This window comes from Onychostruthus taczanowskii, unplaced genomic scaffold (genome assembly GCF_017590055.1).
Source record: "Onychostruthus taczanowskii isolate IOZ18803 unplaced genomic scaffold, ASM1759005v1 scaffold2, whole genome shotgun sequence".
NCBI lineage: Eukaryota > Metazoa > Chordata > Aves > Passeriformes > Passeridae > Onychostruthus > Onychostruthus taczanowskii.
In genome coordinates, this window is record NW_024499239.1 from 15,194,475 (window position 1) to 15,211,440 (window position 16,966).

The 16,966-nt window shown below is 39.2% G+C and overlaps 1 protein-coding gene across 14 annotated transcripts in view; it reads left to right on the plus strand.

Moving 5' to 3' along the window:
• Window positions 1–16,649, plus strand: part of LDB2 (LIM domain binding 2) — a 213,413-nt gene extending 196,764 nt beyond the window's left edge. For 3 of the 14 annotated variants that reach the window (XM_041402448.1, XM_041402456.1, XM_041402452.1), the window contains 3 exons: window positions 5,015–5,138; window positions 6,260–6,411; window positions 15,363–16,649. In XM_041402448.1, coding sequence (XP_041258382.1) covers window positions 5,015–5,138; window positions 6,260–6,411; window positions 15,363–15,593 — 507 coding nt within the window. In that variant the 3' untranslated portion in view covers window positions 15,594–16,649. Of the gene's footprint in view, window positions 1–5,014; window positions 5,139–6,259; window positions 6,412–12,529; window positions 12,677–15,327 lie in introns of those variants that run through there. The other 11 variants (XM_041402457.1, XM_041402459.1, XM_041402458.1 and 8 more) reach the window with 7 other exon arrangements.
• The last annotated feature ends 317 nt before the right edge of the window (window positions 16,650–16,966 follow it).

The following is a 16,966-nucleotide window of genomic DNA, read 5'->3' on the forward strand; positions in this document are numbered from 1 at the left end:
AGGGTTAAAATTACATTTCAGTAGAACTTCAGGGAACACTCTCATTGCTGCCTGGTTCCTTGCTGGCTCATTCAGAAAAACTGATGTTACATTATATATTAACATTTTTAAGTGTCATCTACATGAAAAAATTTAGCTATTTCCATTTTTTAAATCGTAGTTAGTGAAACTTTTATGTATTCAGACAAAATAGGCAGTCATGGGAAGATAGTTAAAACTTGCTTGTTTTGGTAGACCATGGGAGTTGTTGGCCGCCTGGCTTATTGACCAGATATGTTTCCTGATTTAAAGAAACTGGCTGGGTGATTATGTAGTGTCACCAGCTAAATACGGCAAGACTCGAGGCTCACCGATTTCTCTTTAAGATGCAGAAAGCGCTGAGGAGCCGAAGGGCTGCCGCTCCTTTGTGCTGCCGGCGCGGAGCCTCTTGGCTGGGGCAGCTCTGCCACCTGCAGCTCAGCGCCGGCAGGACCGCGCCGCAGCCTCCCCTCCGCTGCCCAAAAACCCTCCTGGAGGCAGGGGGCTTCCTGGAGAGGGTAATCGCTAGTTAAATTGGAAATGGAATGCGTTAGCTTACGGTATGCAAAAGGTAAAGGAGAGCTTTCGCATCGGTGTTTGTTGCTAATATTCACTGCTTCCAGAAAGAGCATCTGTTCTTGGAGTGGAATAAAAAGCCAGCATGAGAACAAAAATCGTGAGGCTAAAGCTATTCTTGGTGTGACTGGACTGATCTCAGAGCTGAATATGATCCCTTACTGATGAAGGCCAGTTTGGGCTCTGCTGATAACTGAGGTATTACAGGAAATTATGTGTGGATCCATATTCTCAGAACCCTTTAACACCGTCTGCAGTGCCACCACTATCTCCTCTTATAACTCCCTTCTGAAAAAACACTGGTTTTTGAAACCTATAAGTGCTAGTCTTCTCCTCAAAAAAAAAATCATTTAAAAAATCAAATTCTTCCTGATGTGTTTTAATAACACCCCCAAAAAAAAAAAAAAAAAAAAAAAAAAAAAAAAAAAAAACCACCAAAAAACCCCAAACGTGCTTCGTGCTTTATTATGTTCCCTATTTTCACTTCCCTGAGCCCCAAGGGTATAGCACTACCATTTTATCAAGCTGGATCTAAGCCCTCTAACTGATGAATTGTCCATAGGATCCATATGGAACTCTAGGAGAGTCACTGCCAGTATCTATAGTACCAAACCACGTGCATGGGTCCAGTGTGTACTGGACATCCACAAACACAGGCTGTTCATGCCAGTGATCTCTCAGGGTGAAGCACTGTGCTCATGCCTAGCTCCACCTCACAGCTCTGACAGTGAAACAGCAATGGTTCTGAGTAATGGTCAGACATCAGCACAATGAGCTCAGATAAGATGGCTAGAAACTAATTCTAATAATATTGGGTTGCTTAAACATAATGTGGAGTTCTTTCAGTGGGTTTTAGTAGTGCAGAGGGAAAGTGCATAATCTATTGTGATACACATTTTTCCAAATACATTTTAAAAGCTAAAACAAACATAATTTTTTCTTTGAACTTTAGGCTTTGTTCAACTGCACACACAATTAAGACATATTCTAGTGCCTGAAACATCCACAAGGAGATTTGTGTCCTTCTGGGACAGCAAGAGCAACCTGGTGGACCAGATCCAGCATCATCTAGGGCATTTCAGCTGGCACTAGACACCTGTGCACAGGCATATGGATCCCAACTCTAGTGTTTCCTAAGTGTGGAACTCAGAAATATCTGCCTTGTCAAGCATTGCCATTAAAGGTTCTGTATTCCTAGGAATGTAGAAATTATTTCTGTAATCATACATCGTCACTGCACTAAGTTCTTGAAGTCTTTAGGCTATTTTCTTGGGTGACTGATTTCAAGCTGTGAAGAAACTGCTTGTAGAAGAGATTGGTTTTGTTGGTGTTCCAAATATTATTAATATAGTACTATAGTAAATACTTGTACATTTTGGTATTATCCCGTGCTTGAAAAAATCTTAAAATGGATGTTGTGAAGAAATCTCACAGAGGGAGACTAGATGATCTCTGGGGAATAGACAGTTTAAGCCTCAGGCTTCTATAAGCCAATGAATGCAGGAGAATAAAACATTTCATTAGCTTTGTTTTGAGAACTCACTCTGTCAACCCAGCCTGCCAGTTACCTGCTCACCATTGTTTAAAGACAGCAGGTGGTTTTGGCCAATCAAGCTTTTAAATGTATATTGTCCCTACATTTTTAAACTGGTTTTTTTTGAAAAGAAAACCAAGTTATGGATTGTCGATGACAAGTTCCTTGGACTTAAGATAATTGGAGCACAATGATTTCCTCTTTCAAGGATTTGGGTTTGAGTTACTTTAGATTTCAAGTAGGTCTCCAAGGTCACCAAAAAAGACTGTGAGATTTGATATCATTTTTAATCCAGTTCATTTTACACTTATGCCAAATTCACATGAGCTAGATACATTTAAAACTATGGAGTTCAATGCCCTGCTATTACTCAGATATCCAAAGCTAACCTTACAACTTTCAGACTTTGGAGGAAGAAATTGGTTGTGAATTCCCCAAAAACCAGAAGAAGAATTCATGTGAGTGGCTACAGCTCACAAGTACTCAGAAGATGAGATTTCCCATGTCCTACAGTAGGGCCCTCAATGTCCATATGTTTTTCTGTATGCACGTGAGATCAGTCAAGCATATTGGGTCTGTATTCCATTTTAATCTTGTGTGTGAAGTGAAAGAGATTATATACAAGATTAGCAGTCAAAATATCCACAGGCAGCGGGGACAGCATAGTTTTCAGTGCACATTATGGTTAGAGCACAATAGCAAACATCTTTGCCAAGATGATAAAGAAGAAACATTCTCTTTGTTGCCAGTAATAAATATCTAGGGAAGAGTAAGTATATAATGAATAAAGTGTCCTTAAGGAAATGTTGGAAGAACCTACATATATATTTAGCTATTTTTAATCCCAGCAGCAGTAGAGCTGTGTGAGTCTAGCACTCTGCCCAGGGTAACTAGTTTGTTCAGAATTATCACAAGTATCTTTTTCATGCTTGCTGCTGTCAGCTCATAATGAGAAAATTTAGCCAGCCACGCCAGAAACCCAGACTTCTGAGAGTCAAAACAATGGTGTCCATTACGATCACAAATCTCTTTCTCACTCACATACACACACACAAAACCTGAGCAAGCGCCTGCAGGTTTCAGAATAAATTGAATATCAACTCAAAATACAACACCTTTTTCACAGCATAAACTGGATCCTGCATATATTTTAGGACTTGATGATCTTAATTTTTGTTGAATATTGAACTAGATGAAAATCCAAACCCAGAGTGCACTATGTGATAGCAGCTTTCTCTCTATTGGATTATCTTGCATGTATTTATTTACAAAAAATGTATAAAAAGTGTGTAAGAAAAATGTCAGTGAGGCAACTGCAGATTCAATTTCTGCAGATGGAAAAAAAATAATTTCTCATACTCAAGCTCTTCATTCTCCCTGCTGCTTTATGTTATCTGTGTTTTAACTGCTGTTAATGAAAAGCTCATCAAACAGCAGTGCCAATACACAGTAATATTTAAATGCTGAATTAGTCTCAGTCTTCATGGCAGCTCCCTTTTAACTATTTTCCCTGCATACTTTGCATCTCCATTTCTATGAATGAGAGAAGGGTACATGTTTGCAGAATGGAGCAAGTGTTGCTCAGCTCTGCAGCCCAGAGAGAAGAATTTGTCTCCTGTCTCATATATTTGTAAAAAACAGAGGGAAAACATCTCCTGCTGAAGCAAATCCTGGATACTCCTTCAGCAAAACTTCCTAAAATTAAGTAAATAATTCAAAACAAGACTTCGCTTAAGTTACTCCTTTCTTCAGTTGCCATTCTAACTTCCAATAATTTGATCAACTTTTTGCCCTACTTCTGTTGGTAAAAAAAAGCCAAACCTGCCCCTGCTTCTAAATGCAGTTCTGCTTTGAAAAGTGACTAAAAACGGCATGCAGGCTCCATGCTTATTCCGTGCCAGCTACTTCCTTATCATATGTGCTCAGTTTACAAGTAAGGAACCATCTCCTCCTGTGTGCCAGCCCTACAGATTTCAGGTAGCACCTGTAGGTCAGCCTGGAGTTTTTCTCCTCTTTAGGATGCCTAAAAAACAAGGCTCTGGCAAACAAGAGTAAGCCCTCAGTTACAAGTGTGCAATTTGTAGCCTTCTGTGGTTTTGAGTGAGGTTTAAATGACTGGAAATGATTCTGTGGTTATAAACAGGACAGACCAGAAAGCAGCATAGTGCTCTTTCTGCTGGATCTGCTGTGCTAACAGGAGTAGAAAGCAGTGAACAATATTTAATTATTAAGTGAACAGTAGAAAATATATAAGACTTAAAAATATATAAGATTTTTAAAAATATGTTTGATAGTCCATATTTTCAGAAATCTGTATCCTATATATTCAGCATTCAAGCAGACAAGAAAAATAAAATGCTTCTCTTTTTTTCTCATATGGGTCATTGATATGATAAGAAGAGAATGTATAGTCCTCATATAACAAAAAAAGCCCAAAATTACCTGGATTATTTTGCGTGCAATATCAAAATAAAAGATAATTTGTAAGTTCTCATTGTGGTGTGCAGCAGGTCAGAAGAACACATTTTGCTGTATGGGAATGCTAATCCACTACAGGCATTTTATTATTTATTAACCTTTGCAGCTTTGGCAATGAAGCATGAACATTTTCTAGTCTTCTGAAATCTCTGTAGCCTGGAAGACTAGAGTTGAAGTTTATCTGATATATCCATAAATTACCTAGGATAATAAATAGCAATAAAAAGTTTTCCCAATTCAGAGTTTTGAGTTTGCAATCCAAGTGCAGATTAAACTGAACTGTATAAGGCATGCTGCATTAGCAAGAGTAAAAAAAATCCGAAAATGTAATTTCCAGCTACGTAAATACTGATCAATGGTGGCTTTGCTTGGATGAAATTGTTCTATTCTGTTTTTTTTTTCTTCTAGTTGTGTGTTATACTGGAGCCAATGCAGGAACTGATGTCAAGACATAAAACTTACAATCTAAGTCCTCGAGACTGCTTGAAGACATGCTTATTTCAAAAATGGCAGAGAATGGTGGCCCCACCAGGTATGTTTTACTTCCAAAATTCCACTTCTTTTATAGTAAAATTAATGGAGAAGCAACGGGAAAGCTTACTTAGAAAGGAAAGTAATAAAAATTAACAATGCTCCCAAAGCAAGCCTGAAAATTATTCTGATATTTTATGATTTCAGTCTGACACAACTGATTTATAGATGTGCACACTGAGATGGCTTCACTATGACTAGGATATAATTTAGTACAAAAATATGTGTAGATGGAATGCAAAATGCCTACTGGCTCCATTAGAATTCATTGTTTGTGTAATCCTGCTTCCTGCTGTGACTCTGAAATTACAGCTACAATTCATAATTAATTGTCTTTGAGACTAATATTAAGTTATTTACAGGCCTGAACCTAATCTCCTTCCTCTTACACTTCAAAATAATAATTCTCTCTTTTTTCAGATTATAAAGATTTCTGTATCTTAGAGTGTTCACATGGGTGCCCAGGCCAAATTTTGAGAACAATTGCCCTTCTGTGCTTTGCCAGTTTAAGCAAAGCTGTGCAATTGTCCTGATTCAGTCTGAGTTTTGCAGGCTTGCAGGGCAATGCCATTTGGCACACTTCATGGGTTCTCCTGGGAGCAGCGGTTTGAAAGGTGAAGCCCACAGAGGATCAGAAGGAGCTCAGAGGAGGGTTGCTTGTTGCTTGCTGCATGGATGGCAGTAGTAGGGTAGAAAGCTCCTTTAGCCTTTGTTTCTGGCTGGGTCACTGGAGGCTCTACCCCCCATCACAGTAAGACTTGCATTTTCATTTAGCATTTTGTTTCTTGCCGTGTGACCTTCAGCAAGTTCCACAGGCACTTTGACCATAATGATCATTATCATGATACTCCCATCAGTAAAAGGCTTTTGAGTACCTTTATTGACAGTGCAGGGAAAATAAGCTTTGTTAATCCATCAGAAAAATATTGAAAGCAGATTCCATTGGTTTGGGTCCAAATATCATTCTACAGTTTGTATGTTAAATCTAACACAACTGCTACTATTAAACTTAGCAATGTAAAACTAATTGGAAAAGTATTTCAGCACCACTTCTTATGGATCGTTTTAGTTCTTGCTTTACAATATCTGCCATTTGCTTTCCTTCTTATCATTTTATTGCAGCAGAACCCACAAGACAACCAACAACCAAACGGAGAAAAAGGAAAAACTCCACCAGCAGCACTTCCAACAGTAGTGCTGGGAACAACGCAAATAGTACCAACAGCAAGAAAAAGTCAGCTGCTGCCAACCTGAGTCTATCAAGTCAGGTACCTGTAAGTCTCACTTTCCTTTTAGGCCTGAATCACTTATGGTGCTTTAATTCTTTCCATACATTGTAAAGAAGGTGCATTCTTGAGCCAAAACTATCACATGCAAAAGACAATCTTGCACAGTGTGCTGTGGAAGCTGGGGAATTAGTGGAGAGGTGTGAAGAAGCTGTTCTGCAGTGCAGCTTTAATGCAGGACCCTCAAACAGAAGTGTCCTGAGGATCAGATGTGATTTTTTTAAAGGCCTGGGCCAGTTCCCCTTTTTGTCAGGGGGAGTCCCTTCACTAGTGGTGAGACTCAGATTAGGCCTCGTGGTTTTAGACAGAGCATGAGCCTTGCAGACTTCACCTGCCAGGTGCTAAGCAAGGATGTGTCCCAGTGGTGCAGGAGAGCTGTACCTGAGCTCTGTGTTAGTACCTTACCTTTGACTGGTGCCAGGTTCAGATGCTGAACAGGAACAGGTTATGATTTAAGTCACCTGCAGAGCTTATCTCTTTGTCCAATCACTCCACTCGCAGAGGGTAGATCCCCCGGAATGTGGTACTCAGCTTATCCACCCTACTAGCTGTAACTCTTGACATCCCAATTGTATAGGGAGACACCAAGTCATTTCCAGAGCAACAACTGTATCAGCACTGCAATAACGTCACATTTACTGCCTTAGTCACAAAATAGGGGTATTCAGACCCCAAATCGTGACAAAGTGTGCCTTAGTCAATAAGGAGATAGCTTATGCATTTTAAAGCTCGGGAAATTAATTTGATATTATAGGAACCATAAAGTCATATCCTGGGAATAACATGCAGGTATTTTTATTGGATTTCTGATCAGCAGACAGGAAGGGGTAGGTCTCCTCTGAAACCTGACAAAGACTATAGGTGTTTTGCTAGCACAAAGCAGACACTTCCTAGGAAGCTTGACTATCCAGATTTAAAAAAGAGGAGTAGACTAACACCAATGAAATGAAATGAAGATTTTTGTTTAGGAACTGATTTAGCAATCCACTAGTTTACAGCTTTGGGCTTCAGTACATTAAACTCATATTTCCTCCTTGTCATATTAAAATTGGCTCACATCCCCAGAGTCAGATTCTTTCCCTAATATAGGCATCTCTGTGTTTTTCTGGCAGCACAAAGCAGTCAGAAGGCTGACTACCTGATCTCCTGGTGGCAGGCACCACTCTACTCCACTGATGGTATCTGCCATAAAAACCTTTGAATCAATATTCAACGATATTTAAGAAAAAACTGCAATGAAGTGCAAAACTAAGCAACCAGCTAGTTCCCTGCTGTCTCCAACTTTAAAAGACAGTAGAGATTTTCTGTCAGCTACACCCTGCTCAGAGTTCAGCAGGACCAGAATGTGACCCCCTGCCTCTCTTCAGCCTGCTTCTCCCTGCAGAAATGACTTTTGTGGCATTCAGTGGTAGCCATGTGTACTTGAATGTTTGAATGTGAATGAGCCCTCTGATAGTTACCTGTCACTCCCACTGACACTGAAAGTGACTTCAGGTGCTGAAGGCTACTCCTGACAGATGAAGCAGTCAAGGCTGCTCTTCTGATGGAGATGATAGTTGAGCATGTGAGACATATTGGTGAAGTTTATCGTGGTATGAAGGATGGATTTTTAGCCTTCTTTTATTTTCAGGATGTTGCATACTCAATATTTTTCAATATTCTTTGCTTTCTGTACCAGAGTAGCAAAATGGTCCAAACTCTTTTGTATGGAGGATCAGGTTCCATTTTTAGGACACTTTTCCTTTCCATCTGCAAAGGGGAAAATGCTTAGCTGTTCAATTTGACATACTAACAGCTCTTCCCATCTTCCCCACAGCAAAGATAGCAAACCAGATGGAATTGATGGTTTGGCCACCCTGTAGAGTAGACAACTCAAAATAATTTTAGCAGGAGGATATTTCGGTGTAAAACTATTCAACGCTTTTCAGTTTAATAAAGAGATGTAATCCCACGCTTCTTCAAAATTATGCATTCTTTGAAGTGGACCTTGTTGCCATTGCTTTCTGAAGATAGCTGCAGGTAGCAGTAACTTGCTTTCTGTTTCTTTCCCATAACTGTACCTTAAAGTGTATCACTTAGTAGTTAATGTTTAGTTTCCCTTACATGCAATAGAAGACAAGAGATCTTTGAACACAATTTGGCAGTTTTCAGTTCACTAAAATATTCATTTGGCTGTACAGCTTTCTGTGAATGGGACTTTCCTGCTCAGTAGAAAAAACCCCACCCTACTGAAATCATTCACTTGCAGTGTTAGAAGCATTTCCCCTCTCTTTATTAGAGAAGAGGAATGAAATCACTGCATCTTCTATCCAGATGACTCAAATAACCAGAGCTAGTTACAGTTCCATTTTTCTCATCCTCCTCTCTGGAGAAGCCCACAATGAGCTCATATCTATATCAAACCTGGATTAATATGAAGTCCTGTATTCCAGATTTCTCTTTTTCTCCAGTGATTTCTTCCCTGCCAGCAAAATCAGTCTCTCCATCATAATCACATCCAATTTCCTGTCTCTTTTATGCTTCTGTGTTGTTTCAACTTTGATATTAAATTAATCCTGATTAAACAGTGTTTTCTTAGCCTCTATTCTATGTGATGTTTCTTGGTTTAGGACATTAGTAATTATTCTATTTTGCTCCTACATTAATGGTGCATGCAGTCTGGCAAATGTGTGAACTTACCACACACACCTCATCCCCATTTCTCACTCACACCATTAACTTCTGTCTCTTTAATGAGGTCTTCATGCCTAGAGAAGTAAATATCCCATGTTCAGGGTAGTGACCAGATAACAAAAGCACCATCAGCTACGGCAAATCTTGCAACTTCAGAGTTTTGTCATTTTCCTCACAGCCCTTTCCAGCTCTTCACATAAATACATTGGGCAAGCCTTGATTAATGAGGGAATGTTACATGTCAGATAGAGGTTCTTCTGCTAGTAGAAGGAGAAGGAGAAGCTTGTGCCATTTCCTACACCTGCATTATTTTCTGATCAGTTGTCCAGGCAGGGACAGTGCAGACAGTACAGAGCCAAGCTCAGAGAGCGAAATGATGTGATTGTGTTTCCATGTGTGGGTCAGGTTGGCACTGCATCCTGAAATTGTTGAAGCCTAATCAGTCAGTGTAATTTGTGCTCCTTGTGTTGCCCTAAATTTATTAGCATTTCCACAGTGCTGACACATTCTGATACATCTCTAATGACAATCCATAAAAGCATCTGAAGAGTCTCTGCTATTGGGTGGGTATCTTCCCTTTCATCAGCAATTTGAAAATGTTCACTCTCCGTCCATCCTCTTATCTCTTACTATTGTTTATACTTTCTAAACTGTGGTAAACAAAATACAGATTTTTGTCCTTTTGACAGTCACTTGCACTCTATTGTACCGATTTTCTCTTATGATGGTGGGATGAACAGTGTTTTCTGTGGTTGTGTTGATTCTCAGGCTACTGATTGCAGACCTTCAGGAGCCCTTCAGGATCTCTTGTCAACATGACTCTTCTGGCCCAAGTCCCTTGTTTAATACCCTTTCTATGTAATACATATTTCCTACATTCTTAATACAAATGCAGTTAGCCAATGTGCCACGATTGCACCACACAACTCATTCTTAGCTTGGCCCATTGCTTGTCCAGAGATGCTTGTGAACCCAAATTCTGTAGGTGCTGAGGCAACACAGTGTAGTGTGGTGCTAAAGTCAGCACAAATACAAGAACGTTTTTCTCACCAGAAGTTTTCTTTTCTCAGGCTCTCATGGGTGCAGGCTCAGTACTGCCAGTGCTCCCCATAGGTGCATTGACTGGTTTTAGTGCGTAAAGGAAACAGACAGGACAGGGACCCAGAAACTGTAATCCTCTCAGCTGCCTTAGTCTCAGCAGATGCCAGTAATTTAAACTTGGATCTGTTCATATTGTCAGTCACATTTGATCTTTGGAAGGCTCATTGGGCAGAAAGTGGAGTTACCAATTTCCTCTAGACAAAGAGCAAATATGGGCAAGAGTCCTTCTGCAAGATTCACAGAAAACCTGCCTTTCTGATGTTAGCCTTCCTATCATTTTAAAGAAATTAGTTACCTAATTTGGGTGTGTCATTGCCTTACCTCTTACACAGTACTAATAATTTCCTCCAGTATTTGAAGCTAGCTGCAATATTTTCCCAAATCTTTGCTCAGTTTTCAAGCCTTCTCACTGACTAAAATCATATTCCTTAGCATTTTTCATATTCTTCTGTTTCAAATAAAACTTTTCTTGAAAGCCCTGTACTGTAGAGCAGTGATTTGTATACTGTTATCTGTGCATTACAGGTATGAGCAAGGTCATTAGAAGGGGTCCATACAGCTATTTTCACTTAAATATCACTCTCTGTTAAGTTTAATTTTAAAAGTGCACATTGATCAATTTTCATACATTTGAAACTTGATAGCAATCCACAACTCTCACAAACTCTAAGAACCATTGCTCTATGCTGCTCCCAGTCATCCCCACAGAAATTAATAGGTGGATTTTGTTTTCGTTTAATAATGAAGATCCCATTGAGTGTAATGCTGTAACCATAAACCCAGAGAAATATCATGTGTTGGAAAGAATAAAGCATCACTACATGACACTGAGTAAATGAAACATTCTTTGTTATATCCAGAGTCTAAAGTAGAACCTCCTTGCACTCTTTAAGCAAGTTACATACCTCAATATATACATACCTCAAATTCTTTTGTAGTTCCCTGTAAGCTTACAAACCAAATCCATAAATAAACCTGCTAATGTGGAAGGGAGCAATACAGTCTCTTATGTGTTTCAGAAACAGGGTAGATTTAGGTGGTTTGTAATGGATGTTGTAGAACCAGAGCTGCAGTTCCAGGGCCAGAGATTAGTGTCAGAAATTATATCATGTCTCAAAACCATGCAAATCAGAGTCTAAGATTTAGTAGTAAAGAGATGAGAGAGAATAACTTTGTTTCCAGTTTTTGTGCTTTAGGAAAAACATTCCAAACAAGAACAGAATGTCAAGTTAACAGTGAGAATTATGATGAGATGTGAAAGATTTTTCTCTAGAAAGTGTTTACTCTGAAACCTAATTAAAAAGTCAGTTCTGTTTCTAAAGATCATTTCAATTCCAGTCAGTCTGATGTTTTTCTCATGGAAGCCGTGACCATTATGGGTGTGGACAGCAGTGGGGCTCTCAGTCTTTAATAATTTTTGTGCCAAGGAGCTAAAAAGTCAATTATTAAAATAATTACCACTAATACAAGTCCATATGAAGGAAAGCAGGAGGAGGAACCCTTCTTCTTTTGACTTAACACTTAGAGGTATGCCAGCTGCTAAAACTAGTGCAACTTTCAGTCCTTGGAGGATGAGATGTGCTTGAATTATATACTTGAGAGTGCCTAGCATTTTTAATTACCTTGGACTTGTGAAGCACTGTTTGTCTGCTTCTGGGGGCTGTGACAACAGAGCTACCAACTGATCACTGTAACACACAGCGAGGCTACGTATTGACAGCAGCAAAGATGGAAGGCTCGGGGATGGGGAATTTTACAAGGCCCAACTTCTACCTCCATACTTCACTAGGACATTGTTTAGACATAGGATGATCCTAAATTAAAAAATTTAGTCATTTAACTGGGCAGGACAGAGCTAAATTTTGAGGCTTGGTATAAAAAAGATGAAATCTAGAAATTACTAGTCTGTTAAATAGAAGTGCTTGCATTTGAGTGTTGCGTGAAGTGATCTCTGTTTCTATAGTTTATATGCATCAATTTAAGTTTGGATGGCAACTAGGGTTATTACAGGATGAAAGGTATGATTTACATGAAAGCTGCTTTTGTGGTTATATTATAAAATACAACATTTCTATCACATAATGTAAAACAACCACTGCTTTATTTACAGTGCTTCACTACAGCCATATTTTACTATCATGAGACATTCCTTGACCAAAAATGTTGTTTCTAATCACAGAGTAAATTAATAAGATTGAGTGACTACAGTCTAAATCTTTTTTAAACTAATTTAGTCAAATATGTGCTGCCATAACTAGGCCATAGCAGTGTGTGCTGCCATGCAAGAGACTAGGGTTTAATTCTTGGATTCTGCTTCTCACTCCATGAGCAGGAGCTAGGAGCACTCCAGAGCTGCAGCCTCAACCCTGGGAGGGATGGAGCCTTGTGTCATTCAACAGCAGTGACCCCCACTGGCCAATTTAAGGAGAAGCATTGAGGGGCTCTAAAAGGAGTCACTTCCAGTCCTCCTCAGAGGTTGGTGGTCATTGCACGGGATCTAGTGAGTGGAGGTTCAATGGGGTGCACTTGGTGGGGTCTTCAGCTTTCAGTCTGAGGAGCAGAATCCTCTGGGGAGGAAACAGCATGTGCGCTTCCTGAGACACTATTTTTGCCTGATATAACTGTAAGTGGCAAGATTGTCAAGAATTTTTTTTCAGGTGTCCTGTAACGAATGCTATGATATCTATCTTTTAAATAGAGTGAGGGAAAACTCCACTAACCTCAATATAATTGTAGTTCAATTCCCAGAGAGAGAGAGAGAGAGAGAGATTCAATAGCATAGAGGGAAATACAAATGCAAACTGTTCTTTCAGTGGGAGTCATTATATGAAAGGAATAATATTTGAAATGAACCTGAGAAATCAGAGGTGGAAATACTTACAATGTCACTGAACATCTCCCCACTGATGCACAAATGTTTCCTACCACAGATTGAGATTTTTCCCCAGCTTAGTGTTAGGTGACCCAAGCAGTAAAACTAGCACTGTTCCCATGGGATCATTAATCCTCAGCCTGCCATTATCAGGAACAGGAATATTGTTTTAGGAGTGGGGATTACATTTTTGTTTACTTAATTCCATCTTAGTACCCTAGTCTACATCTCCTCAGATTGGCCTAGAGTGATTGTCTTCCTTTCAGCACTTGCAGCTGTTAAGCACATTTCCCCTCCCAGTCATTTGGTGGATGTAACACATATTTAATTCTTTCACGTGGCCTCCCCAGCCAGCTGCTGCAGCCCCACAGTGACTTTTGACACGCTTGTTTAAGTCTCATCTGAGCCACTGGCCTCTCGTTGTATGGCAACAGAGAGAGCCTGAGGCCTGTCCTCGGGAAAGTCCAAGTGAAAGGAGCTGTTGCCACCTCGGTCTGTGATTGTGTGTGTCAGCCACTGTGTCCCTTTTCGCCTGCCATGTAGCACTGCACACTCACACCCAGCTCGCTGTCCTCTGCCAGGTCTCTTTCGTCATTAATGCTCTCGCAGTGCAATGGGATCAGGTCTGGCCCAGCAGTGCACACTGTATATTGCCTGTTGTTTAGAGGGACGGGACAAATTAGAATAAACTTTTGCTTATGAGCACCTTTGTCTTTTAGACGTCTGTGTCACAAAGCTGTGTGTGAGGTTTTTTTTAACCAAATATTTTATGGATATATGGAGTAACAAAACAAAGTGAGGAAGAAATAATGTAACAATTTTCATATACTCACAAATTTTTTACATAGCACAGGCTGAAAATGTGACAGAAACATTCTTTTGTAACATGCCAGCCTTTGCTGAGGGATATCAAGAAATAGTGTAAACACTTGCAAGCAATAATTTGTATTGTTTTGTGGTGAAGGAAGTAGATATCTGATTAAAAAGAAACTTTATTAAATGCAAACATTTGTCTTCTGTTTGCTATTAACATTCATAAGGAGGAACAGATCCTTTAAAAAAATGAATCCATTGTTCACCAGGATTCTTGGAAGGGCTTGTTAAATCAGCAGGAACAAAGCTACACATCTGGAATTACTGCACTTCTACCAAGCACTACCTGGTGCCCTGACACCTGAGCTGCATGAAGAGATGCATCCCACATATTTCTTTAGCTGTTAGCACAGCAGCCTGATTCTCCCTTTAACAGAGAGAACAAGAGAGCTCTCTGGCTTTGCACCTTTGCTTTCCAATCTCAAGTTTGCACCTTTCTATCCCATGCTGCTTAGGTTTTTTTGCAGCAAATCTGTGATGCACTGGAGTACAGTAGGCGGTTTACTTGTTTTCATGGAAGGACAATTTGTACTTAAAGCAGTGATTAGATGAATTCTTTCTTTCTTGCATGCTTTAGTTTCTGATGAGTACGAGCTTCATCAGTGTAATTATAATTAGCACTCTTCATCTTGCTTTTACGGTACCAGCTGGACAGATTGGTCCTCTTACTGCACAGATTGGCGGCAGGGTTGCCTACATGGAGTTAGGTGACAGGCACCATGAAATAACAGATGGTAAATTCAGGGCTTGTTGGCAATCAGCAGGTTTTTGCTAATGACTTAATTAGCTATGCAAATTGTCAAATCAGTGTGAACATTGTTTTTATCGAAAACTTTACCTAAATTAATTACCATAATTAAGTAGCAGAATGTCAAGTATATTGGATGCATAAAAGGGCTTGGCTGGCTATGGATAAGAGAGTTACCATCTTTATTAGAGTGCTGTGCTCCACGTTTGAGAAGTCTGAGGATAAGAAATGTGGTTTCTTTTAAACTACTTTTAAAATACGCATATCACCAAGTTCCTACTGAGATACACCCTGGTGCCTTTCCAAAGAAAATGGCTCAGGAAGGATTTACTGGATAAAGGCTAAATATTTTAAGGAGAAGTGTAAAGGCAGTTTCATAGCCTGTTTATTTGCTTAAAATCAGGCATATTTTTCAGCCTACCTGCTTTTCAGTTCTGGGGTTTCTGAGATCCAGAGCCATGAGCATGCGGCTATAGAGATGTGTTATAGTTTTTAATTAAATTAGAAATAAAGTGTAAGCCTCTGTCCTTGTTCCTACTATATGGGAACTTTTAACTCTGTTGTTCAAATGTCACAAAGTAAAAAAGATGCGAATTCTCTAACATAATTTTTTTAAGTTGATTTTTTCTCTCTCAAGGTTTCCATATAACAAATATTGGGTGCTGTTCACAGGATGTGATGGTGGTAGGAGAACCAACTCTGATGGGAGGCGAATTCGGGGATGAAGACGAAAGGCTTATCACTAGATTAGAGAATACACAGTATGATGCAGCAAATGGCATGGATGATGAAGAAGATTTCAACAATTCACCTGCACTGGGAAATAACAGCCCATGGAACAGCAAACCTGCTGCTAACCAGGAGACTAAATCTGAAAACCCCACACCACAAGCTTCCCAATAGGTTATTCTGCAGCAGTGCCCACTGCAATGTACCGCAGTGGGTTATGAATTACTGTTTCACAGCATTCTTCAAAATAAAACTTAAAAGAAACACCTTTCAAATGATACAGTATCTATTTCTAAACTAAAGCTATCCAACTTTTTTCGTTAGGGAAAACTCTTGTATAAGCTTCCATATACATTCCTTGGAAGTATTGTCATACAACTAGATACTGGCACTGACCTCAATTAAAATAATTGAAAATTAAACAGCATCTCATGGCAAATTTCTGACAGTGCATTTTATTGGAAGGGGTTGTTTTTTTCCTCATCAAACAATGGCCATATTTTAACAAGTCATCAGTGCTCAGGATCTCATTATAACATAACTATGTAAAACTTTTTACAATTGTAATATATTTTCTGCTTTTCAACTTGCACCTGAAATTTCTTGTTTCAGAAAAAGTTCAGCTTTTAAGGAAAAGTAAATTAAAGTAACTTTTGTTCATTCTTTAACTTTTCTTTCATCAGTTAATCATTTAAAGGATCCAGCATTTTTAATTTACATTTAGCTGAAGCCAGTAGATACTCTATCCATCATTTAATAAAAAATACTGAAACAAGAAATGTCTTTTTTTCATCAAAGACATGAGAAATATTTTTATGTGGAAAAAGACACCCAGTCCTATGAGAGTTTATGCTTTGTAAAATTGCTGTCGATCCAGATATTTTAAAGCCATGTAATCCATTAACTTTGTGGGCAGCTTAATAAATCTAAAACTTTTGTGTTTTTATTATTGTATCTGAGTTGGCTTTGTTGTTATTTCTTTTCATAGTATATTTCTTGTATAATATTTTTGTAAAGCCCTCATTTTTTTGTTTTACTTTTTTGTTTTGTTTTGGTTTTTACTCCGGTGTATTTATGTGAAACTTTATAAAAGAAACTAATTTTTTTTCATTTACATATTAATATGTTCAACTCATCATGTAAAGACACAGTGAGTCAGTGTGTTATATAATACAACTGTATTTTATGTATGCTTTGCCAATAAGTGTGCCAATAAACTGTGTTAACAAATGTGCTCTTATACAGCATTTACAGTTCCTTGTATGCACAACACCACACCATGTTCAGGATCAGGCACCAGGGGTTTCTGGAATCGGTGTTTCACTGAATTGCAGTCTTTTTCCAGCTGAAGGGAAAGCCTTTGGTAGGTTCGAATTGCTTGCAGCTCAATTTGGTTTGATGCTCTTTTCCTAACAAGGATGTGCAGCACCACAGGTGAGTTACAGCAGTGAGGGAGTGCAGAGCACCCAGCCAGAGAAGCTCCATCCTCAGCTTTGCATCTCTTGCCTTCCAGGGCCAGGGCTTCTCGGAGCAGGGATTTCCACTCT